Source organism: Rhinichthys klamathensis, unplaced genomic scaffold (assembly GCF_029890125.1).
Source record: "Rhinichthys klamathensis goyatoka isolate OS25496 unplaced genomic scaffold, OSU_Roscu_1.1 h1tg000206l_1, whole genome shotgun sequence".
Taxonomy (NCBI): Eukaryota; Metazoa; Chordata; class Actinopteri; order Cypriniformes; family Leuciscidae; genus Rhinichthys; species Rhinichthys klamathensis.
The window spans coordinates 82317-107971 of NW_026606731.1; the positions used below are offsets into that span (position 1 = coordinate 82317).

The 25655-nt window shown below is 39.0% G+C and overlaps 3 protein-coding genes across 5 annotated transcripts in view; 2 read left to right on the plus strand and 1 right to left on the minus strand.

Moving 5' to 3' along the window:
* plekhg2 (pleckstrin homology domain containing, family G (with RhoGef domain) member 2) overlaps positions 1-8932 on the plus strand; it is a 37401-nt gene extending 28469 nt beyond the window's left edge. Inside the window, exons 7-16 of one of the 2 annotated variants that reach the window (XM_056263286.1) lie at positions 452-602; positions 773-904; positions 1030-1212; positions 1350-1442; positions 1536-1622; positions 1747-1780; positions 1874-1966; positions 2051-2149; positions 2362-2400; positions 2803-2937. In XM_056263286.1, coding sequence (XP_056119261.1) covers positions 452-602; positions 773-904; positions 1030-1212; positions 1350-1442; positions 1536-1622; positions 1747-1780; positions 1874-1966; positions 2051-2149; positions 2362-2400; positions 2803-2813 — 922 coding nt within the window. In that variant the 3' untranslated portion in view covers positions 2814-2937. Of the gene's footprint in view, positions 1-451; positions 603-772; positions 905-1029; positions 1213-1349; positions 1443-1535; positions 1623-1746; positions 1781-1873; positions 1967-2050; positions 2150-2361; positions 2401-2563; positions 2623-2802; positions 3046-3233; positions 4813-4903; positions 5988-6127 lie in introns of those variants that run through there. The other variant, XM_056263285.1, reaches the window with a different exon arrangement.
* Positions 1-25655, minus strand: part of tpst1 (tyrosylprotein sulfotransferase 1) — a 361312-nt gene that overhangs the window by 71154 nt on the left and 264503 nt on the right. The window lies entirely within an intron of this gene.
* Positions 12725-24286, plus strand: il15l (interleukin 15, like). 2 transcript variants are annotated; one of them, XM_056263320.1, is made up of 5 exons: positions 12725-12962; positions 13487-13803; positions 13909-13959; positions 14920-15045; positions 23951-24286. In XM_056263320.1, exons 2-5 carry the CDS (start codon positions 13612-13614, stop codon positions 24131-24133), a joined length of 552 nt encoding a protein of 183 aa, XP_056119295.1. In that variant the 5' UTR covers positions 12725-12962; positions 13487-13611; the 3' UTR covers positions 24134-24286. The 2 variants fall into 2 exon arrangements, with proteins under 2 accessions (XP_056119295.1, XP_056119296.1); XM_056263321.1 differs by having other exon boundaries at positions 14923-15045.

Genomic DNA, 25655 nt, shown 5'->3' on the forward strand with positions numbered 1-25655 from the left:
ATGTTCTGCTAGAGCTGATTCTGATCCACCTTTAGAGAATTAGTTGTTGCATATTCATATAAATTAAACACTGCAGCACGGATTCGTCTTAATACAGATTCTTTAGAGAATATTTATTACAAATATTTGACATGTCAGTACTCGTATGCATCTAATGGTGTTGAAACAAAGTTATACTGAGAGGGAAAAAAAGCACATTTTGTGTGAAAATGGAAGAAGCAGGAGGTTTCACCAAAATAAGTGAGTACTTCTGAGTTGAATTTAGCATTTAGAGACTGTATGCGAAGAGTCTGAGTGTTTTTGTAAGTACATTTGTAGGTTTACAGGCCCATCAGCTGAATGCATTACTGCAGGCCTTATAAGATGAAGTGCTGTCAGGCAAAGCAGCCAAACTGATGACTCTCCCAGTAGACCACCCTGCTTAAATATCTTCCTCCCTGTTTCCGTCCAGCTCAGTAAGCGTCCTGCGGGACTGCATGAAGAATGAGAGCCTGGTGCGCTTCTTCCAGGAAAGGCAGGCCACCCTGTGCCACTCGTTGCCTCTGGAGACCTACCTGCTGAAACCGGTGCAAAGGATTCTTAAATACCACCTTCTACTGCAGGTCAGTGGAGTACAATGCAGTGACAGTAGTGCCGATTTTAGCTCTGATCCTGGCATCTACCTGCAGGGCAAATGGGGCCATGCCAGCCAACCAAACCCTGGCCCTTTAAAAAGAAATGTATAACTCCTGCCAGACTGTACAGCTGATATGTTGTCACCCCCTTGTGGTAGGAACTATCCAAACACTTTGATAAAAGTGATCCAGGGTATGAGGTGGTGGAAGAAGCCATTATAACCATGACAGCAGTCGCATGGTACATCAATGACATGAAGAGGAAACAGGAACATGCAGTCAGACTTCAGGTAATCCCAGACATTGAATGCTCCCTATGACTTTTTAAAATATCAAATATTCTGTAAGTGTGAGATTTCAATGTATTGAATTCTATTGCGACTTCAAATGTAAAATGCTACAAAAAAAATTATAGGAGATTGAGAGCTTGTTGCTGAACTGGACTGGTCCTGATCTCAGCGGTTTTGGGGAACTGGTTCTTGAAGGTTCCTTCCGAGTTCAGCGTGTGAAAAAGGAAAGAGCATTCTTTCTTTTTGACAAAATGCTTCTCATTGCCAAGAAGAGGCTGGATCATTTCATATACAGTACTCACATCTTTGTAAGTCATTATAATTTGTCATCATATTTAAGTTTTCTTTCCAAATCTACCGTAAATCTAGGAGTATAGTATTGTATTTACAGGATTTGGGATATGCAGGTCTCATATTGTTCTATTTCTCCCTCTCATCTTTCAAGTGCTGTAATCTGCTCTTAGTGGAAAACATGAAGGATCCCCTCTGTTTTAAGGTGTCTGACCAAACAATCCCAAAACAGCAACACATTGTTCAGGTAAAATATATAAAAATAAAAATATATAAAAGGACAGTATTTATAATGTACATTGACAACCTTACCTTAAAAAAAATCTTACTTTATCTGTAGGCTAAAAACCAGGAGGAGAAGCGGCTGTGGCTACATTACCTCAAGAGGATGATAGTGGAGAACCATCCTGCATCCTTGCCCCAAAAAGTAATAGAGTTGTTTATATGTCAACCTATCCATCACTATGTAAGGGGTAATGTAATCTGACTGGTTCAGTAATACAGTTCACAGAAGGACACTATAGTGTTAAATATCTTAATATGTTTTCCAGGCAAGACAGGTTCTTGGTGACAACTTCTGTCAGTGTAAGTGTTCTCTACTTCTCATTCTTGAACTATTGCTTGCGACACTGAGTGTTTTACATGCTGTAGATTATTCATGTTTTTTATTTTGTTTAGCCCCACAGTTTGATCAGGAGCCAATAAGAAAGCCGATGCCCTCTCCACGACTGGATGATGTTCATAACTACCACAGAGGAAGAAGGCAATCAGGTCTGGCAGATAGTTTTTATTATAATAGCTTAAAATGCCACTGACTCATATACTCATAAAAATTACGTTCATAACTTCTGACAGAACCACCAGAGTTCATCTACACCCCTGAGAAAGCCAGGAAATGCCTTCCACTCCTCCTAGAGGGAAACCTGCCATACAAGCGTGGGAGGAGACAGTCTGGTGAATAGAATCTAATCTCATATTCTGAAAGAGGCCTAAAATGATTTTGTTCTCAAAATGATTTTATCTATAAATAGAGTTGCATAATAATTCATCTTTTTTTATTGTATTTTTTGTCATGTTATATTGATACTGTCACCAATTCTTGATCTTTTGTACTTCTAATCTTCTAATCTAATCTAATCTAAAATCTAATCTTTATTTGCATCAAGCCCCTGCCAAAGATATAGAAGCTGCATTCCAGCAAAGTGGTGAGTTCAAACTTAAGTTCTTTAATTTTGTTGTGTTATCTTGTTTTTATTTGGTCAGTGATGAGTCTTTCAAAATGAATGTAAAAAAAGTTAACATAATTGGAAAGATTTTAAGAATGGAAATGTTTTTTTTAAAAAGAAAGCAAAATAATTTTTTGTTTCCATTTTTCTTTTTCTGATCTGCCATGGCTTCACTGCTTATGGAATACAGGTTCTTTAAAGGTGTGAATATCATTTTCTTCCATTTAACATTATATTTTGTATACACAGCCTTAATTATATCAATTTTTACGACAAAATGCAACCTTGTAGCAACTGGGTTTGTTTACTCAGCCATGATAAAATGATATCTAATAGTATATATATATATATCTACGCTTTTGTCTATTAATGGATTCCCAGGCTGGCAGTGAAGGGGAGTTGTGCCCACAGGCTGATAGCATGGGCTCCTCAGGCAGTACCAGTACTCTGGCATCGTCTGTCATTGAAGTTGAATCTGGCCATGATGATCTGGTTTTATGTCAGGATGAGGATGACATGACCCCACTTTCTCCACCACCAACACTGTCCATTACTGAGGAAATCATGCAGTTCATTAACCAGAGCCGTGCTCGACAAGGCATGGCAGAGTTAACTTCTGAAGTGGTACATATAGCACAAAAACATTGACACCTCAAACAATATTCAGAGATAGTAATTGCTGTAGTAACTCAGCACAATGCTTCTCTACTACTGGTATTCACATTGAAATCACTGATTTTGTAGCAGTAATGCTGTTAATTTGTTATTGTAAGCTTCTAGTTATAAGAAAATGGCATTTTTGTCTTCCATAGTGCCAGTTGACTCCAGAGTCCCTGGAAGTCGAGCCACTGGAGGCACAGCAGTCAGATGAATCCAAACCACTACTATCTGAGGTGGATGAAAATAAACATCAGACAAATAATACCAACATTTCAGAGGCAGACAATAAACTGGTGGATGGGTCAGACAAAGATGAGAACAGCTATCTATCCTGTGAAGTAAATGTTGCTTCACAAGAGGAGCTTGAGAGAGCATCATCACCATTGCACATCTCCAAAGAAGTGAATCAATCAGAAGAGTTGACATTACCAGAGCCCAGTCATAGTGAATCATCCAAACCAGAGATGGAAAAGACCATAAGTGAAAAGGGGGAAAAATATACTGAGGACTCTGTTAGTAAAAGTGAAGAGCCTCATCTATCTGATAATTTGGACAAAACTGATGAGACGGCATGTGAGGCCAGTTCAGCTTGTGCTCACATTGCCGCTACATTGAAAACAACTGACATCTCTCTTGTCCCCAAAGTAGAACCTGAGCAAAAAAAACTGACCAAAAGTGACAAGCAGATTATTGAGAAGATACGCAGCTATTATGAGGCAGCAGAGGCAGGTGTCGAGGAGGGTCAGATGGCACGAAGGAACAGCTTCTCTAATATTCCTACAGGATTAGTGAAGGATTCTGTGTCCCGATTCAATGTTTCTGTTCAACAAGACAGTCTAGTTGAGTCTGAGAGTGGCCACTCAGACTGTGTTGAAACTGACTCAGCATCTTCATTACTTCCAATATCAGACCAGGCTGACCAGTGTGGTCAGACGAGTGAGTCTGACCAGACTTTCAAACATCAGGAATCTGCTCTCTCACATTCAGATATTATACAAGAACAAAAAGAAGAATTAGACAGCAAGACTGCAGAACAAAAGGATGTAGAAATTCTACATTCTACAGAAAATCCTTCTGTAGAGTTCAGTCCCTGTATGAAACTGTGGAAGGAGAAAGAAAGAATTGGCCAAGAGTCTCAAAACAATCTGAAAGTCCCTCTCTCAAGAGAGAACAGCTGTGTTGAACACACAGATGCTCCTGAAAAAAATAAGACATCTATAAATTGCACAACACCCCTAGTACAGCATAAGCAATATGAACATCCACAAAGCCATCCAGACACTTCAGACCCATCTAATCTGCAGATAACAGATACAGTGGATACATCTCTTCAATATGGAAGAAGAACCAGAGCTAGAATGTCTTCTAATGGAAGCCTGGATAGCCTTCCCAGTCAGATTAAAGTTGGCCGGTGGTCACGTCATGGCAAAGTGGTAACATGTAGTCATACCCTTTACGAAGGAATGGCAGAGGTACCAGATTTAGGTTTTTTTGAGGGTGGACCAGTCAACCAATGCTTGGTAGAGAACTCAGAAAAGATTCTTAATAAAGTACAAATGCTTGCACGCATGTACACTGCCAAGGCAAGCAGCATAAAGGTACCACTACATCAGAAGAAAACACGAGTGAGTAGGGAAGCATGGTTAGTGGAAGGAAAAGGGAGCACTTCACCTAAGTCACAGCAAGTACAGCTGCATCGGGGGGATATGAGAATACTAAGTCAGCCCGCAGGTGAGCTCTTAATATAGTTTAATCTTGTGTGATTGAAAAATATGTTATTTTAAATATGTTTAATAAAATGTTGCCTATTGTTTTGTTGCAGAAGAATCTTCAGTATCCACATCTACTGAGCCTTTTGGTCACATTATTTTAAGGGAGAAGCTGTCTACAATGTATCACCAAGAAAATGATTGTAATCTCATTGGGCCTCCAGATGAGATCTCAACAATTGGATCTGATTCATTGTCTTTTTCTTCTGCTGAATCCTCTGCTACTTCAGTTGAAATATTAACAACTGTTATGGAATCACAGGTCTCGGTGATATCAGACCATAGAGAAAGCTCTTTAGAAAAATGTGAGTCTAAACAACACGAAGGAGCTCAATCCTTGTCACTTTCAACTTCTGGAACTCATGTCCAAGAAATGCCCTCCAACCTCTCTGAATTTCCTTTAAATGAGCATGCTTACAACATATCACAGTCCATTCAGGAGAACTATTCAAATGTTGGGGACAAATTCATTGCAATAAATGGGATTGAAGAAGGTCAGATATTGCAAGAGGAAAACCCTGCTTTTGTGAGCAATTCTGGTCCAAGTAGTCAACATTTTATTGACCCAGTAGTCATTAAAATTTTAGAAGAAGAGACTCACAGTGTGGATGAGAAAAGTGCCTCAATTGTACAGTACTGTGAAAGAATATTGACCATAGATGATCAACAAGATGAAATGCATACAGGACATTTGAAATCCAAGCAGGTCCAAGATGATACTGAAACCACTAGCTTGGAAAAAATAACACCTGTAGAGACCTCTGTTAACAAAGTAGGTCCATGTCCCCCATTACAGCTAGCAGCCTTCTTGAAAAACTGTGTTTCAAACACTTTGATCATCTCAGAGGGGACAGAGCAGTCATGCCCTTTGGCCCAGTTGCAGGAGGATACAACTATCCCTACACAACTGCCACCTCTACTTGGTACATGCAGCAAGTGGAGTCCTCTGGATGTTAAATCCAAAGAAGACCTGAGCAATAATTCAAAGTCTTTTAGCCCACCAGCTACACCCCCTTTAGGTGGACCTTCGTTTGAGGAGCTTCCAAGGTTTACTAGCCAAAGACCTTCTAATCTACCCTCCACTGCTGGAAAGAGGAGTCCCTTTGCCAATTGGAATTCATCTTCAGTCGATCAAAGGTAGTCTGCTGAGCATATCACAAACCAAGCTGTAGTTATAGGGTGTACCCAGTTGAAATCTAGGTTATGCTGCTGTAGTTTATATAACAGCACTAAAGTATTTGATTTAATTTTAATCTGTGTCCTATCTTGCTTTTCAGAGTGCCACATACTTCATTGCGGACTGAGGAACAGATTCAGGATACTTCTGATTTTGGACTTTCTCATAACAGACAATCTTTATTCCATACTGTTAATGATAAGCCATTAAACATTCCCTTTGATTTTGAACGTCCATTAGATGCAAAACCACCCTCTGCCTTTAGCCCAAACTTGCGAATGCGATCACCCTCTCCAATTAGAGGTGCCCAGAACTCCAGACCGTCCTCAACGGCCTCAGCTCTTGCAAAGTCTCTTGCTGCCTCTTGTATCAGTCAGACGATTTCTCAAAACATGGCCAAGAGAGGTGCACATCTTCAGACTGCTTCCCCACCTGTAAGCTCCTCTTCTCTGCCCACATCTTCAGTTAGACTTAGGTCACCATCACCTAAATCCATCACCTTGGACTTAAGTGTGGAGTCAGGTTTTAGAAGCACATCCAGCACTGGGGTAGGAAATCCCCAAGGTCAACCCCCAAGGTCTTCTTCATCCCCATGTAGATCAAACAGTCTTCGATCTAGTCCAGCAACAGTTCAGACCCCTCCTCCTTTTCGAAGTCAGCGGTCAATATCCCCTGCACCGCCAGTTAGCCTCCATTCAACTCCATCTGCTAACAGCCCAAGCTCTGCTGCTCTTGAACAGCCTCCTTGCACCAGTTTAAATGGCAACAACAACAACAACAATAACAACAGTTTAAGTAATAATGGGTTGGCCACTAACCACAAAAAAGCACCACACTCAAATGTGGGTGGACTCCCTCATTTCCACGATCCTCAACGAACAACCTTGCACAATAGGGTGGCTCGGCCCTTCCCGTCCTCCGAGCCCAGCTCTCGTGTACAGTCCCCCTCTATTTGCCCTTCTCCAATTACTCGAATCTGCTCCCCTCCACCTGCCCCGAACCATTCAAGTCATCTGGTAACAAAGCCACCGAATCCCAGAGCCCCCAGACAAGGTGGCTTTTTTACCCCTCTATCTTTGGACATCTCAAGAACAACGTCAGCTTGTTCACTATCTCCCTGTGGGAGCCCCAGAATCACCTCTCCTCCCCCTATTGGCATTCCTACAAGTGTATGGGGCTTTGCTAATCCACAGCCAAGGAATCCTTCATTAACAAATGCATGTTCTCCAACAAAAGCGGAAACAAACTCTACACCAAAAGGCACCAGAATAATCTCTCCTACCCCAATCGGGATGTCTCCATGTTCAGCAACCATCTCTCAGAGCCAGAGGAGGCTAAGAGGAAACAGTTTGCCCTTTGTTGCTCTAGGGGATAGACCACCAAGTCCAAAAAGACAGGAACGCAGGTCTTGGGCAGAAAGTGGACGATGGTCAGTGGGTTCAGAATTGGGGTTAATAAGTCCTCGTGGGGGTTCATACAGTGGTAGCCCATCTTCTATCAGCCCTGGCCCTCTTTCACCTGTCAGACTAACAGCCGAAAGGACCAGTCATAATGGAAAACATTTAACAAACATTGCCTGCCCGGATGTACATGATCTGTTGATTAAATACAACACAGAGCCCAATACTGAAACCGATGCTTTGTCCTACACCGAGGCAGAGCAAGATGACATAGAGGTTGCAGAATCTACATGTCGGAGCACCCTGATCTGTCCCTACGTTGCTCCAGTCAGCCCCAATGAGAGAGAGACTCCCATTCATTGCCCAGATGAGGGCAAAACAGAAGATAGTGTTATTAATCAAGGGTCCAAAACAACATTAAAAACAAGTTATGCCACCACCGTCAACTTGCAGATTGCCGGAAGTGGGAGGATAGCATCCTTTAGCAATGCACAAGTCAGCCTGACTCAAACACTGTCCCCTGTAGCAGATAGCCAGGGCAGGAGAAGGGTCAGCATCAATAGCTGCAACTTCTCAGTGCAGAACTGCAAAAGGCTTTGAGTGGTGCGCTCCTGAGGTCTGGTATGGTGCCTCATTCTTCAAAGACACTTTATCTGGCACTTTAGCATGTAGAAGAGGAGTCAGCTTAGAGATCCAAGTCCACTTCACTCAGAGGGGAAAAATTCATGGACAATAAAATACGGGTGTCAGCCAGTTGATGCTATGGTCAGTGATTTTATTTTATTTTTTAACCCTCAATCCTGGCCAAGATACCAGTAAAACAGATAAAATTACTGTTTTGCTATTTTTGGCAGTGTTTATTTTATTGCTTTAAGACTGTAATATGCAAATTCATTATATGTAATTTTACTAAAGGCTCTGTCATTTAGGCTTTTAGTTGGCTGTGATATATAAAGAACTTATTTATGAAATAGTTGTTTTCTGGCACTTAACTCTTGTTTCTTTGTTTTGCACATTTTTCTCGAATGTGGTCCAGACGTGTCTGGAAAATAGTGCATTTCAGACAAACCTTTCTCATGTATGTTGTGTTCTATACAAATTTGCTTAAGACATTTAAAATAAAGGGAACATGAATCGCTGCTTTGATTGATGTTAATACGAACATCAAAACATCTGATCTGATATTTTGCATTGATGAAAATGTTTGCTGTACAATTAAAAAAGCATTCCATCATGCTTAAGAACTGTACTCTGGTGTGGACTAAGACAAGGTAATGCTGATCAAATGGACTCTTGGACATTCCGTTTTAAATCGTGTATGTTTAATGTAATACGTTGTTGATTTCTAAATGAGATTGTCACAATCAATTAATACTTAAGCCAATTAAACATACAGTATATCTCAGATTTGTTTACCTATGGCCTTTATGCTTCACATCATGCCTGCCACATTATGTAAAGAAAACAAAGGTTCCATCTGTTCTCTGTACTTAAAAAAAAAAACATGATTGTCACACTGTAATGTGCCCTCAGTTATTTGTACCTAAATAAAACCTTCATAGTGTATATGTGATTGTGCCACAACTTTTAGTAAAAACAAATGGTATTTTGCTTAGAAACAAGTGATACAATGGTAGATTTTGTATGGGTGTGTCTGGGACCAGAGAAGGAAAAAAGCATGACCTGAAGTGAGTTTTTAGTAACTTGTTTTTAATGCTTCAAGTTTTAGTGCAAGTTTAAGCAAGTGTGGGTTGGAGCAATGGGCATGCCAAAAGGTGGGGGCGTCCCGAAAGGTCTTTACAATTGGTCGCAAAAGCTACCTGTTCCACATTAAGGTGGACTGTAAGTTGAAACGCTATTGGCCTAGAGATTAAAATGAAGTGATAAATCCAACATAGACAATGGCTACGTCCAACTCTCCTGACTAGTATTAATAATTACCTCACGACCGCTAAAAAGGTACGTTCTATATAGTATGAATGTGTGTAGTATGAATGTAATCCAGACATGCTACGTTCGCCATGTTGTCATTATCATGTGACCTATACCAGCGTCAGTTGCGTTGCTTCACCGCCATTTACAAATCCTCTCCTGTGGCCTCATGGGATAGTAAAGTGTCCATCGTATGCACACTTCAGAATCGTGCGGGAAGTTGCAAGTCGTCCAAGGAGTTCTGGCAAGATGGCGGACCGGATGCATTTGTGTTCTGTAATCCATTCGTTATTATTATGCCATTTGATGTAATTTTATGCCCTCTAACTTTTATACAGTAAATACCGAGAAATAAGTACACCGTGACATCGAAAAATAATTCTATTCTAACCCGCTGCAACGAGGCAGTGGATTGCCATGATTATGCCGTAAGGATGGAAGAGTACACTGAAAAGGCTAAAAGAAAAGACCCCTTCTAGCCGATGAAGAATCCGTCAGCAACAAAAAAAAAAAAACATGGGTCAGAAGGTAAAGAAGGCATGAATGCCATCTTGGATGCTATAAAGCGTCTAACTGACAAAGTGGATTCATTTGGCTCTCAACTACAGCAAAACGCCCCCATGCTAGCTAGTAGCCTATAGCAAAGGCTGTCGAGTTCAACGCGGCAGAAATTCAAGACTGTAAATCAGTTACAATCTACTGGTCGAGAAGTTTCGGCATTAAAGAAAGACAAACGCAGAGCTAATGGAATGGGTCTTAGAATTAGAACGGTACAAGCGCCGCTGGAATCTCAGGATTCGTGGAATAAAATAAAAGGAAAGCGAAGATTTACGCAAGGTGGTTACCGACTTGCTGGTGAAAATCTCCCCATCATGGTCCCCGAACATCAACCACATCTTTGATTCAGTCCACCGCGTGGGTAGACGTGAAGAAAACAAAACAAGGCACGTCATCATTCAATTCAAGAATACACTGAGACGCTTTGTGGTGGATGACCAAAGACCTCACCATCTGCAAAGATCTTGGACTCGGCTTCCTGGAAGATTTCTGTAAGGCTGATAGTTAGATGCGGGCAGCGTTTTGGCCAAAGATACAGCAAGCAAGAGCAGCCGGCAAACGTGCGAACTACAGAGGTGGTGCCAGATACATCAATGGACAGAGAATCACTTGAGATCATGAGGTACTGAAGAGGGCCTGTTGCGTTAAATACAAAAATGGTCTTCTGTCTGTTTTTTAAGGACACAATCAGAATGGATGGCAGTTATACAGTTATTGAATAGGAATTTGAGGGACTAGCTTTTTTCAAGGTTTTTTCCTATTGTTGCCTTTTCTGACGACTTCATTTTATAGGGTCCGTCTGTTGGACTAGGACTGCATCGACTTACAGTTGCATGTTTATTTGTGTAGGCTATTATATTTGTTTTTCAGGTATTTCACTTAACGCTAGGGGATTAAGCAAAGTCAAGAATAGATTTCTGGTTAATCTCATGATAAATATTGTTTCTGACTGTTGTATGTCAGCAGCACCTCTCACAGATCATTCTGTTATTAAGTCAGTTTTCAATCCTTCTGGTGTTAACGGCAATAATAAAGGGTATTGGAAATTTAATTCTAATCTATTAAAATGCTAATCATTTTATGATGGTATCAAAAATATAATCTCTAAGGTTATGAACGATGATTCTCTAACATCTTATATTGCTAAGTGGGAATTCCTTAAATTTAAAATGAGAGAATTTTCTATTCATTTTTGAAAATCACTCAATAGAAACAACTAATTAACAGATCTTTACCAAGTTCTCTTTAACTTTCATCTCATAAAGGTGTGTGTTTGCTTTAGCTTATAAGGAAATGAAAATATCTCTCTCTCTAAACTTGTATAAACTATAAACACCCATCTCTTTTTTAAACTAGCATTCCAAACCAATAGCTTGTAAATAAACAACTTACAGAGACATACATGGACATGTTTTAATGCCATTTTCAATTTTCTCTGGCCAAAAGAAATCAAAGTGGCTTGACACTTTTTCCACTATTGTTCCACCAACAAGTGCCTGTGCTGTTGTACCTTGAAGATCAGGAGCAAATTGATGCAATCCACTCACCAAAAAATTATGTTTAAGTCATTTTCATCAGTGAGCAGGATCAATTTGACAGATAGAAAAACAGATAAAGAAGAGTGGCAAGCCATAGGGGAGTCATCTACGGGAGTCATCATAATTCATAAATGGTGTTAATAAAAAAACAATTTGTGAACAATTGTCTCTTTCTTCTAAATGGCCCTTGGAATTTTAGAAAAGGGATAAATTGTGTTTGTCTTCATAAAATTATAGGACACTGTTTTGTCGCTGTATGACGACCAATAGAGAATAGTACAGCAGATATTTCATCAAGGATCCATATGATTACACAGTACTGTATGTCTAATGGCCTAAATATGATTCATATCTAAATGTAACTTTATATAAATTCACAACAACATATTTCACTCAGTCTCCTGTATAACCTACGGTGAATATAAATTCTACAGTAGGTTATACAGTATATCATTACTTGTCATCTGATCCAACTATGTGTAGCTATTATTAATTTCTTAATAATTAATTTTTTTAATTCACAAAAACAAATAGTCTTCTGTTGGCTGCCGTGAAGAGAGTGAAGACCAACTGAATACAGATATTTTAATCCGTAGTGCAGATCTACACTGTAGGCTAAAACTTATATTTAAATGAACAAAAACCACAAAATTGGTGGTTTCGAGCGTCGATTTAATTATGATATTTCGCAGTTTATCCCCCTACTGGACGCATCAGGAACAACAGGGGCGTAAAACTGCCTGGGGCCGGACATCTACCGGCTCCAGGTCTGCAACCTCGCGGGCTGAGAAAAGAGAGAGAGAGAGAGAGAGAGAGAGAGAGAGAGAGAGAGAGAGAGAGAGAGAGAGAGAGAGAGAGAGAGAGAGAGAGAGAGAGAGAGAGAGAGAGAGAGAGAGAGAGAGAAAAAAGCGGGCTGAGTCAGAGCTTTTACAGTCTATCAGGAGGGGATTCGATTTCTTAAAGGACCCGTGAGTAAGTTATTCACGAACAAATGGAAAACAATCCACTTGTTCGTGAATTGGTTCATTCAATTGAATTAATTCAATGCGATGACATAAAAGAGAATGTAAGCCAATACCGAAAAAAAACCCGACAAGAACACTTAATTTTCACTCCTGTTTTTAGCATGACCCACAAAAGGCAAATCGCGTGATTAGCCTACTAAACATAACGTCCTTTCAGTTTCGTATGCTCCAATGCATATGTATGACGGCATCACAGTCCAGCCCAATCACGAGGCGCTATATAAACTCCACTGCACTCACTGCACTTCAGTCGAGATTATACTACTACGCCGTTGTAGTCATGAAGAGGGATACAGTAATGCAACGTCAAATCTGCAGAAAGTAGCCGGAGACACGGATCTCAACATTTGACTAATGTTTTGCTTTTCTTGGAGTTGTGGCAGATGAAAACACGCTTTTCCATTCTACATAATGATTACACGTGGTTGTGCAATTCGGTCTATGGACGTGTTAATCTTTTCACTCAATAAATGTTTGATGAGGTAGGTCGGTGGTACAGGTTATCTAATTCAAAAAGGTCTACGAAAAGAAACCATGGTTTTATTATAGTAAAAGCGTAGTACCCATGTTTTTGTTTTGTTTTTGGCAGATTGATTACCATTTGTATAACCGCAGTTTATACTGGGCTGCTGACAAACTGTAGTTTAAAAAATGTAAGTTATCTCTGTATTAAGTCAGTGTCAATTTTATTTGTCAAATGCATAGTTTGTTGAAATGGAACAGGCATATTATATAAAATAATAAATAGGAGACAATAATGAATGTGACAATTACACTTATTTTTTTGCATCTGCAAATTTGCATTTGCAAAAAAAAAGTATATATGTGATGTTTAAGTGTATGTCGATGAAGAATGTATGTTAGATGTTGTAAACATAGACACTGTTATGCAAGAAAAATGTCACACTCGTCTGACAATAAAGTATAAAAGTAAAGTATATTTTTAAGAAATAATTCTGTTAATTATATTAATCTGTATTTGTTTTTCTCTCTATTGTTTCTTTAGATTAGAGGCAGCAGCAGCAGCATGTGTCTTCACCCATGTGCTTCGTTCTGTACCTAATAAGCCAAACCCCAGGGAGGTTGAAATGTAGGTAGCCACTCAGAGTGCCCTATCTCTTTCTAGGCCTGATGACAAATCTGGTGCTAAGGGGCAGCTGGATATTTGATATGAGGACAGATTTACTCCACTATTCCATGTGTTTCACATCATTATTTCTGTATCTGCTGATCATGTTGACAAGACAGATCAAGTGTGTATCAATATGCAGCAGAGAGAGTGTGGAGATGGTGGAAAAGATTGCAGTGGAGCTGAGCAAAGTGGTACATAGTGAAACATTATTTTATTTTTTACTTCAGGAGTTATTGACAGATATTCCTGTCTAGTCTGTTCTGCTTCTGTTAAATGTGTGGTTTCTCTTATGACAGGACAACGATTGCATGCTGTACACACCAACTGTAGCTGTAGCAGATTATGAGGTATGTGATTTACACACTATCATTAGTTGTCAGTATCCTTTGAATATGCTGCCAAAAAAATCTTTTCTAGGTCTTAGGTTGTTGTGCAGTTGCCTGAAGGCACATTTGAATCTTTGTCCTGTGATATAATTACTCATCAGATAACTGATCATTTACTTTAATTGCTTTAAAATTGGTGTCAAGATATAGTGTTTTTTTTTGTTTCACTTTATTTTGATGGTCCCAGTTTAACACATTCTGTTGACTATAAGTAACGTTGCACCTACATGTCTACTAACTCTCATTAGAGTGTTAGTAGAGTATTAGTAGACTGGTAGGGTTAGGGTTAGAATAAGTTGACATGTAGTTGGGACATTTTTGTCCTTTGTTTATTCTTTTGTTGACCTTTAGTTTACTCAAGATTTGCAGTAGAGAACTTGTCTTGTAATCATTCGCTTATATATTTCAGAATCTTTTTTGAAGAGGTTGTGTAATATGTTTGTAATGAATACATACAGGTCAGTGCATTTCACAGTAAGGACACACAGATATCACTCTTATCAATTAGTGTTATGGCAAATTGGTACTGTTAATTCATGTTATCTGTGTGTCTGCAATGTTGCTACTAAAGCTGTTTTTTAATGCCTTATAAATCACAACGGACTAAGCGCTGTTGACGTGCTGTTAATTATGCATTTCATTCATTTGTTTCAAATATTGGCCATTAGTTGTCCATTTGAGAGCTCATCCAATCAATAGCAAAGCCAGCTTGTAGGCAGCCACAGATACAGTAATATAAAGCCTGGCAATATCTAATAAATAATCTCATGCTTTTTCTAAATTATGCTCATGCTGCTCTCATAGACCTTGCGAAAAACTTTTTTTGCCCATTCAAATCTGTTTGGTTTTTGTAGTCTGAACATGCAGTCTTTAAGCATCACCGCTACTACAGGGTATTAATTGTTGTGTCATCTCCTTTAGCAGAACTGCTCCAGGTCCACGCTTGCGTGTTATGCATTGGAACTGAATGTTTTGTTTGTTGAAATCCAGAGTGTGGCCAAGTTGTCTCAGAAACTACTAAGGCTTCTCAATAAACTAAAATATAAGGTGAGTTCAAAATCTGCAAGTCATTTAGGATAATCCAATAATCTGGACCTCTATTATTAGAGAAGTGGCTGTATGATTGTGTGGCTCATGTAATTGTTGGTGGCTTTGTAATCAAGATATTAGTTCATTAAAGATAACCTTCAATATCCTAAAAGATAATAAGGTATTTACAGTAATACTTGTAATGACCGTATACATGCTGTATACAGCCAGTTACTGCATACATATAGCAGTACATTTACATTTAAAAACAGTAATTTTGAGAGGGCAAAATTTCCACATATGCAAATACTGTAAGAGATAGAAAGATATTTTCAAGTTACATTGAAGTAAATCCGCAGGCTTAACCAGGCCCGAAAGCTCTCGCCTGATCACAAACCTTTTTTTTCCAGTGACATTCCTCTGACCTTTTCTATTTTGTAATGTCTCTCAGCAATCTCTTTTTAGTTTTCTTCAAATCTCTCACTTGGTTATTACTCTCTCCTCCCCCATCATGAGTGTGTTTACACCCCCTACTGCCGATTGGTTAAAATCGCTTACTACACTTTTAAACAAATTCATTAAAAGCAAATATGCATACATTTATACATCGCAAATGTTTCACCGCTTAATGCTTTAAGTCCTTAATTGTCTTTAAAAATAATGTGAAAAAATCGAAAATGTTTTCATGAGATTCACACGACATTAAATGATGTTTTATTAACGAAGTTCGGGTGGAGCACATTCAAATGATCTATCCAATCAACTCGTCATCAGCAATTATCACGTCTATCAGCGTGAGAGGAAGCCTATAGTCGACTCGCCTACATTCCTCAACAGTTTTCAGCATCCCTCCATCACCCCGACTCATCAGTCTCCACTTGTTCCTACCACAGCCAGGAATACGGGGGGAGTACTCTGGGTTTGGGCCAAATACCGAGGTCAGAGCCCTCTCCTCGGACAGCACACCACATACGCATACCATTCATTCTATCTGGCTTATTTGTGTGAACTCGTGAAAAATAAAATAAAATAGATACCAAGAAATATCAAGCAAAATTATCCCTTCTACTATTCGGCACTGGTCTGCACCCAGACATAATAATGTGTGGCGCATTACACCTGTCCCACTGCTGAAATAGCAAAAAAAAAAAAAAAAATCCTGGCCTGCTTGCATGCTTGCCAGCTGTTGTAAACTACAGTGACATGACGTGAAGGCCAAATATGGTAATCCATACTCGGAATTTGTCCTCTCCATTTAACCCATCCAAGTTAGGGAAGACACACTTTAGGAGCAGTGAGTAGTGAACACGCACACACACACTACAAACCATGGACACACACAGGAGCAGTGGGGAGCCATGAGGCATCCGGGGAGCGATTGAGGGTTAGATGTCTTGCTCAAGGGCACCTCAGTCATTTCCTGCCAATAGTGAGAATTGAACCCGCAACCTTTGAGTTCCCCTACCAAAATTAAGTATACTTCAAGTTCATTTTATTAAGTATACTTAAAGTGTCTATGTCAGGTTAAATTTTTTTTTTAGATATATTAAATAAGGGTTAGATGTCTGAGTGAAAATGTAATTATCATTAAAATTATTACTGTAATTACCCTACAGTAAGCTTTATAGCCATTTCTGTCAAGATCATATTTTTAAAACACAGCTGAGCTGTGACGTCAGAAGAGGGAGTCGTGCCACAAACGTTCTATTCAAGAATGGGGAGTTTTGACTCTGAGCACTGTGAGCAGATCCAAAATCCCCCTCAAAATCCCCCCACAGCCATACACTTTTGAGCCTCCCAGGCGTGAGACAGATGAGGAGGCAAACAGAAATTTAAATAATTCCTATCGAAGAAACATAAATATCTGGTGTGAAGATAACCAGTGGAGAGTTGGGCAGGTGTATATACCGGTAGGCATAACTTAGAGGTGGAACCATGTATTCGTATTGAACCGAAACGGTACGGGCGTCACGGTTCAGTGCATGAATACACGAGTATAAAAATAAATAAGAATACACGAGTATAAAAATAAATAAAACTCGCGTGCAAATTAATTAATGCGGAACTACTGTTAGATACGCGGGTTATTTAGGGACACATAATCTGTAGCTCCGCCTTAGCTCTGAAGCTCCGTGGCTATAATGAACAGGCTTCGATGTCAAGATTGCAATGCTGGAATATGTTGGTGTTGGTGTGTGTGTGTGTGTGTGAAGCAGCACTGAAGTAGCGAGAGAGAGAGAGAGAGAGACGCGAGAGAGAGAGACGCGAGAGAGAGAGACGCGAGAGAGAGAGAGAGACAGACACGCGGGCGCGATCGAACAGTGGAAACATAAAAACTGGAAGAAATGTGCGCTGCAAATGACCGAAATCTTGGATACCGAAGCAGCACTGAAGTCCACGCGTTTGGTACGAACAAAGTTGACCCAGGCACGGAACACAGACCTGCTTTTTTGGGGAAAAGTGGACTCTGTGACCGGTTTTAACTGTGTTTTAGCACCCAGCACAAACGCAGTAATTCACCATTGTGAAAATACGCCTGCGTATACCTAACTAACTACCTAACTTAAATAGCTAACTAAATAAATAAATATCCTAATCACTAATTCTCTCGCTCTATCACTCGTACAATTATCAACACAGCTCACAGACTCACTTTCTCAGCGCTCTGGGGAGACGTCTCCCTCTTATGACGTCAAGCGATCCGTTTGGGCGGAGGAGCAGTTTTAAGTGAGTACTGAAAATAACGAACTTTTTCATCTTATATTCTGCCTTTAGGTATCGAAAATCATACAAAACAATACAACAACTTGTCAAATGTGCATTTCCCCTAACTATTTTGTGTTAATCCTAATTACAAATTTAACCTGACATACGCACTTTAAGTAAAGTTCAAGTATATTTTTAAGTATACTTTATGTCCGGGCTATTCAATTGGCGGCCCGTGGGCCACATGCCAATCATCTCCATCCGGCCCCCAACCGCCCTCCTCCTCTTATCCTGGTGGTGCGGTTAAATTTGTTTAGATATGCGCGTGGCGCAGTGGCGCCTGCAGCTGTACGGATATACGTATTCTGCGTACCATGAGCGCTCAGACTGAACTGAGAAACGTTTCTCAAGTTTACTTTGAACTTCGCAGCATAGTGTATAACGGAACGCAAGCTTACAGGAGTTGCGTTTACTCCCGGTCCCGGACACTATTATTTAACAGCGTTGATACATCTAGTGAGAAGCGGTTCAATTCAACACACCTGTCTGTTACAAGCCACAAATCACTCAATGATTTAACAGTTTTAAATCGGATGAAACAGCCTCAACATTCCAACGCGACTGATGAGGTAAACAGCAGAAACATTGTGCCATGAATGAATTAGAAGACTTTAAATCCCTTAATCACCAGCCTTACAAATATTTACCATGAATGTACTGTAGTAATTTACCATAGTTTGGGCAGAAATTTGGCATATTTAATACTTAGTTATAGTAAATAGAGTTGGGTATCGAGAACCGGTTCCATTTTAGAACCGGTAACAAATTTCCCAAAACCGGGGATTCGATAAGAAGCACGCATTACGATTCCTCTTATCGATTCCTGACTTTGGGACAGTTGCAAATTCGTTATTTCAAATGTAGGCGCGTGGCAAGCACGTTCATAATAGAAGCGACGAGCATGCGGTGCGTGGCGCTCGTTTTTGCAGGCGCGCAGGTCATGTGACAAAAAACAACGACCTTTCTGTGACATCGAAAGCTCGGCCAAACAGCTGATCATAGCTGAACAGGGCATGTTTTTATTTCTCATCTCCATAAATATATCTAGTAGCCTAGTAAAGCTAATGCGAGGGCTATAAATCAATTAATCCTTTGCTGATACGTCCTCGTCTGCATCATGGAGAGCGCAGTTCATGGTTGCATAGCAACGACAGACGCCACGGGAGCGCAAGCGCTTGTGGAAAGGAGGAGAAAGCGGCGCGGCCCTAGCGCGGCCCCGCTTCTCCATGCATTTTTAGACGCGATATGTGAACTCAGGAATCAATTCAGGAATCTATGTGGCTTAAAATCGTTTTTGTTTTGTTTAAAATGGAGATCACGATTACATACATCAGACAACTACATATGTATAGTCTAATAGTCTTTCTTTTTAAAAACTCGTTTGAATCATTACTCCAGTAAAACAAGTATTTATGAATTAATTAATGTAATCAACACCTTTATATGAAGAGACTCCTTTCACTTTAGCCATTTTATTGGATATTGCTTAAAATTGGCAAGAATAAAAGGTAGAAATATTTATTCTTCAAGTATTTGCCCTTTTTTCTCTCTCCAAAAAAATATTGGAATCGGAAACGAATCGATAAGAACCGGATTCGATAAGCAGAATTGGAATTGGAATCGCTAAAAATGAAACGATACCCAACCCTAATAGTAAATTATATTGCATTAGATTTATTAGGTGGGTAGAGGAATTTATAATTCGTTGTGTGTATAGTTTTTACCTGTGTTTAGGCATTTCTCTATAGTGGTAGTGAGTAAATGAGTAGCCATGCATGGTTTTACCTGTGGTTACCAAGTCTCAGTGTCAGAATTTTTAATTTAAGCCTATAAGAATTATGAATAAAATATTTCTTACCAATAGCTATGAGCATGTATAATTTATATATTTGTACACAACTGTAAATAAGTTATTTATTATGGTCTTATAAATGTGCATACTGTTGGGTACCACATTTCCAAGTAAATACAATACTTTTTTGGTTTAATTTAGCTAATTTATTAATACGGTTATGTTTCAATAAGTAATAAATAATGTTTCAATAAATCAGCTAAACCCACCGGCCCTCCTCAACTTTTCGATTCAATAATCCGGCACTCGAATGAAGCTAATTGAATAGCCCTGCTTTATGTGGTAAGTATACTAATATAATTGTACTAGAAGTATACTTGTAAGTGAACTTTTTCTGCACTACTTTATATTTATACTTATATACTGCAATAGTAATAGTAAACTTTGAGTACATAACTAGTTTACAACTAAGTTTTTCTATTTTTGAACTTATAGGTATTATGATCATTTACTTGTCAAATACTTGTAGCACATTTTTTTAGTTTATGAAAGTACATCGAAAGTATACTCTTAGTAAACTACTAGTTTAGTAGTTTTAAATTGCAACTTGCAAGTTGTTGTTTTTTAAGTGGACATAACATCATAAGTTATAGTTTACTATTTATATATTATGTTTGCACTTTAAGTATAGCCATTTTTGCACTTTAAGTATAGCCTATAAATCTGCATTGTTAATCCTTTTGATATTTTATTTTAAAAATTAGCAAAAATCTAACCTTTCATTGAAGTAAAAGAATTGAAAGTAGGGGGGAAATCACATTATGAAAAAAATTTTTCTCCAAAACACTTTGGGAACAATTATTTGCCCCCTTTTATTAAATAATTAATTCATTACATTTATATAGCGCTTTTCTCTGCACTCAAAGCGCTTTATATAGAAGGGGGAATCTCCTCACCCACCACCAATGTGCAGCATCCAGCTGGATGATGCGACGGCAGACATAGTGCGCCAGGACGCCCACCACACACCAGCTTATTGGTGGAGAGGAGACAGAGTGATGAAGCCAATTGGTATATATATATAGGGATGATTAGGAGGCCATGATGGACAGAGGCCACTGGGCAAATTTGGGCAGGATGCCGGGGTTACACCCTTACTCTTTCGAAAGACATCCTGGGATTTTTTGTGACCACAGAGAGTCAGGACCTCGGTTTAACGTCTCTAGGAACGGTACTCTTTGACAGTATAGTGTCCCCATTTCTATACTGGGGCGTTAGGACCCACACAGACCACAGGGTGAGCGCCCCCTGCTGGCCTCACTAACACCTCTTCCAGCAGCAACCTGGTTTTCTTAGGTCTCCCATCCAGGTACTAACCAGGCTCAGCCCTGCTTAGCTTTAGTGGGCAACCAGTCTTGGGCTACAGGGTGATATGGCTGCTGGCTGATACAAAAATACTTTTTGCAATCTCCTTTTTCCAAGATTACATCTCTGAGTCTTCTCCTATAATGCCTGATGAGTTTGGAGAACACCTGACAAGAGATCAGAGAACATTCCTCCATACAGAATCTCTCCAGATCCTTCAGATTCCCAGATCCATGTTGACGCTTCTTCTCTTCTGTTCAGCCCACTCATTTTCTATAGGGTTCAGGTCAGGGTCTGGGATGGCCATTGCAGATGCTTGGTTTTGTGCCCAGTGACCCATGTTTGTTTTTGGATCACTGTCCTGTTGGAAGATCCAAACATGGCCCATTATAAGATTTCTAGCACAGGCTGTCAGGTTTTGATTTTTTATCTGTTGGTATTTGATCGAATCCATGGTGCCATGTATCTGAACAAGATGTCCAGGACCTCTGGCAGAAAATTAGGCCCACAGCATTAAAGATACAGCAGAGTATTTCATTTTACACATGGGGTATTTTTTTATCCCTGTGTGCACGAAACCCATCTTGAGTGTTTGCTGCCAAAATAAAAATAAAAAACTAATTTTTGTTCTTATGTGTGATGCTGACGCAGGACCCAGACAACACTGAGCCGGCGTTCTGACATATAACCCAGAAGCGCTGCAATGTGTTTACAACGTAAACAACGGCAGAGCCTGACTTTAACTTTTCCCATTTTAAAAACATTTTATTCTAGCTTCAGTCGTTAACCTTTCGGCATTTCATTTGGTAACGTTAGGCAGTTTTGAACTTATATGCTGTTCATGTTATTTTACATTTGAGTAAGCAATCTTCTATCACTTGTTCCTGCTTCTTCTTCACCTGTGCTTTGATCCGGGGATTCTGTACTCTTTCAGAAGATGTGTAATAGCGCCCCCTACCGTATAATAGTGAAAACATGGATAGGCAGAAAATTCAGTCAATGGCGGGGAAAGAATAAAGTAGATTTGAAGTAAAGTCCTATACAGTGGACTAGCCTACACAAAAATCCAGATACTTATGATTATGAACATATCTGTTTCTTTATAAATCAATTTTTTGATTTAAGACTATGTGAAATAAGTATTTAATAGGTTACTCAAACAAAAGAGTAAACACAACTACAAGCCATGTATACTTAGAATACTTAATTATACTTGTAAGTATATCTCGATCAAAAGATTGAGTATAGGCCAAATATACTTACGCTTTTCTGTCAGTATAATTCAAGTATACTTAAGTGCAATTTTAAATATATTTCTGAGAAGTAAATAAAGTATATTTCTGAGAAGAACATGAAACGTAGACTGAAAGTATACTTTCTTATTTTTAGTTTAAAATAACTATACTAATAACAGACTTGAATAAACTTTTTTTTTTTTTTTCTAAGGGTTACCAGTCTGACTCTCTAACCATTAGGCCACGACTGCCCTAAATGTATTACTGCTCACGTTTTCTATTTGTTTTTACTGAGGGATGAGCTGAAATTATTTCCTGCAATAATCTACAGCATGCAACCCATACATTTAAGCTGTAAATAACCCATAATAGATACAAGGTAAATAAACCTGGTAATAGTAAACCTGGTAAATGAACTTTGATGTTGATTCTAGAAAGCATAGCCAAAAAGTTTGAAGTAGACTGTAAAATATGTTTTCAAAGTTGTAAATTTACATTTATGCATTTGGCAGACGCTTTTAAACTAAGCGACTCACTGCATTTCAAGGTACACATTTTACATTCTTATCAGTTCTTGCTTTCCCTGGGAATTGAACCCATGATGACCTTCGTGTTGCAAGCGGCAACGCTCTACTGTTTGAGCTATAAAACAGTATTTGAGTATATTTTACAAGAAAATACTATTTCAGTATCTCTATTTCAACATTTCGTGTTTAATTCAATACTTATCATTTCATTGTAATTATTTGTGAAATTTACCAGCAATTTCTGATTATAATTTTTTTTAAATAAATCCTACACCAATTTTTTTCAGTGTAGTTTTAAAAGCTTGAATTTTGAAGCAGTTTTAAGTAGCTTTAAAGGACAAGTTCGGTATTTTACACTTAAAGCCCTGTTTCAAGATCGTTTCTGATGAAATGGAACGGTTAAGATTAAAATTTAGACAGATGCTGCTGGCCCGAGAAATTTCGGTTTCTGTGGTTGCACCTCCCCCACCTCTACAATGGTTGCATAGGTGCACAGAAACAATCCTTCCTAAAACGCATTAAACTTTAGTTTACAAAGACGTGAAACTCACCGAGGGGTCAGGGGTGTTCACTGATATGCTCACACAAAAAAAGATGCTTTACAACAGGTTTTATCGTAGTTTTTGTCCAAGTCAAGTAAAATGGGGTTGTTCAAAAACTACGATAAAACCTGTTGGAAAGCATCTTTTGCAGCGATTTTTGTGTGAGCATATCAGTGAACACCCCAGACCACTCGGTGAGTTTAACGTCTTTGTAAACTAAAGTTTAATGCGTTTTAGGAAGGATTGTTTCTGTGCACCTATGCAACCATTGTAGAAACCGAAATTTCTCGGGACAGCAGCATGTGTCCACATTTTAATCTTAACCGTTCTATTTCATCAGAAACGATCTTGAAACAGGGCTTTAAGTGTAAAATACCGAACTTGTCCTTTAAATGCTCAAAGTTTGAAGTTTTTTTAGGCCATGCAGTCTTTTAGACAGATAGACTGCTGTGCTATGTGGTTGTTTGCTATAAAAGGTGTTCTGGATGGTTGCTAGGGTGTTGCTAAGCAGATGTTCTGGGTGGTTGCTGTTAATTAAAAATTGTGTAAAAGAATCTGGAAATGTTTTCATGAGATTCACACAAATTCATGTATGATTTTGTGAATTATAAATTACATTGTCTATGGAAATGTTAAGTTATCTGCAAGACACTTCCTCTGCTGTGCCCTAACCTCATTACATAATACCCTATTAAGTTACAGGACAAGATGAAGTCATGCCCAGAGTGTGAGCTCTACCAAGAACAAAGAGCAGGTACTTTTTTGGAAGAATTACAAAACTTTTTACAAATGATGAATGCTGGAAAAAGTTGCGCTCCGAGGACCGTTAAGAGACATTTAGAGAACTTGATGGAAAAAAACATGAAGAACATGATCTGAAGGAGCAGCTCTGTGGATCCCTGAAGCGGTTCTGGAGAAGTTTCTGAATGGCGAAACAGACACCATTATACTAAGCTACTACCTACAGTACATATCCATCTGTATCCAAAACATGCAAAGATATATTTTCTTAAATAAATTACTTTTATGGAATATTTGCTACACTGTCTGCTTTGACAAAAAAAATCCAGGAATCCAGAACTTTTTTTGTTATTTATTTATTTGACTATAAATGATTGCTGAGTAGCTATGCAATTGGTTGGTTTGAGAATTACAGTAGTATTCTTCTGAAAAAATAATGACTGTTGCCTTAACAAGTTTAATGCATCTTAATAGAAATTTAATTAGGAAAAGCATGAGTATGGGCCATAAAATGTGATAAAACGTGTTTATTGAACAAATGTTGACCTTTTGTTACATGCCATCTTGTCAATAAATAGCCAGTAAGTAATACATTGTTACACATTATTGGCTAATCATTGATGGCTTTGGGTTATTGACAAATAAAGTTATTTGGGCGGTTTCCCATGTTTATATATATGTGTGTGTGTGTGTGTGTGTGTGTGTGGATGGATGGATGGATTTAACAGGTCTCAAGAGATGCAATAGTGACTGACACTAGAAACTAGCGTCCTTGTTAACACATTTACCTTCCATGCTGGAGTCCCTGGTTCGAATCCTGCTCAGAGTGGGTAGAGTAGGAAACTGCGTTTGCTCACAATATTTTTGTAAACACAAAGTGTCTCGAGGGAACGCAAAAGCATTGATTAATACATTTTTTCTCCCATTTCATATTATTTTTCCTTCATGTCCCTTTGGGGCTTCGTAGATTCTACAGCTTGAAGTTTTTTTCTGCTGTCATTGTTTTCCTTGGATTTGCTGCAGTTCTATGCAATTTTAAAGGGTTAGTTCACCCCAAAATGAAAATTATGTCCGTAATTACTCACCCTCATGTTCAAACAAACAAAAATCACGACTTTATTCAACTATTCATTTCCTTCTCTGTTGGCCTCGAGATTTCACGTAGTGAAACTGCGCAAAGCTTCTAGGTTGTACGTCACACGCATGACGCATCACACACATGACCAGCGTTGGCTAATAGTGAGCCTACGTGTGACGTACAACACAGAACAGTTCCACTGCGTGAAATCTCGAGGCCCACAGAGAAGGAAATGGATAGTTGAATAAAGTAGTTATTTTTGTTTGTTTTCTGCGCACAAAAGGTATTCTCGTCGCTTGATAAACTTAAGGTTGAGCCACTGTAGTCACTCGGACTATTTTAACGATGTCTTTAATAACTTTTGGGCCGGCCAGTTTCGATCTTAAGAAGCCTATGGAGGAGTGATCCAGCTCTCAGATTTAATCAAAAATATCTTAATTTGTGTTCCGAAGATGAACGAAAGTCTTACGGGGCTGGAACAACATGAGTAATTACTGACAGAATTTTCATTTTGGGGTGAACTAACCCTTTAAGTTTTTCCTTGGTCTATTCCAGGTTTTATAGGCAACCTCTGTCATTCTA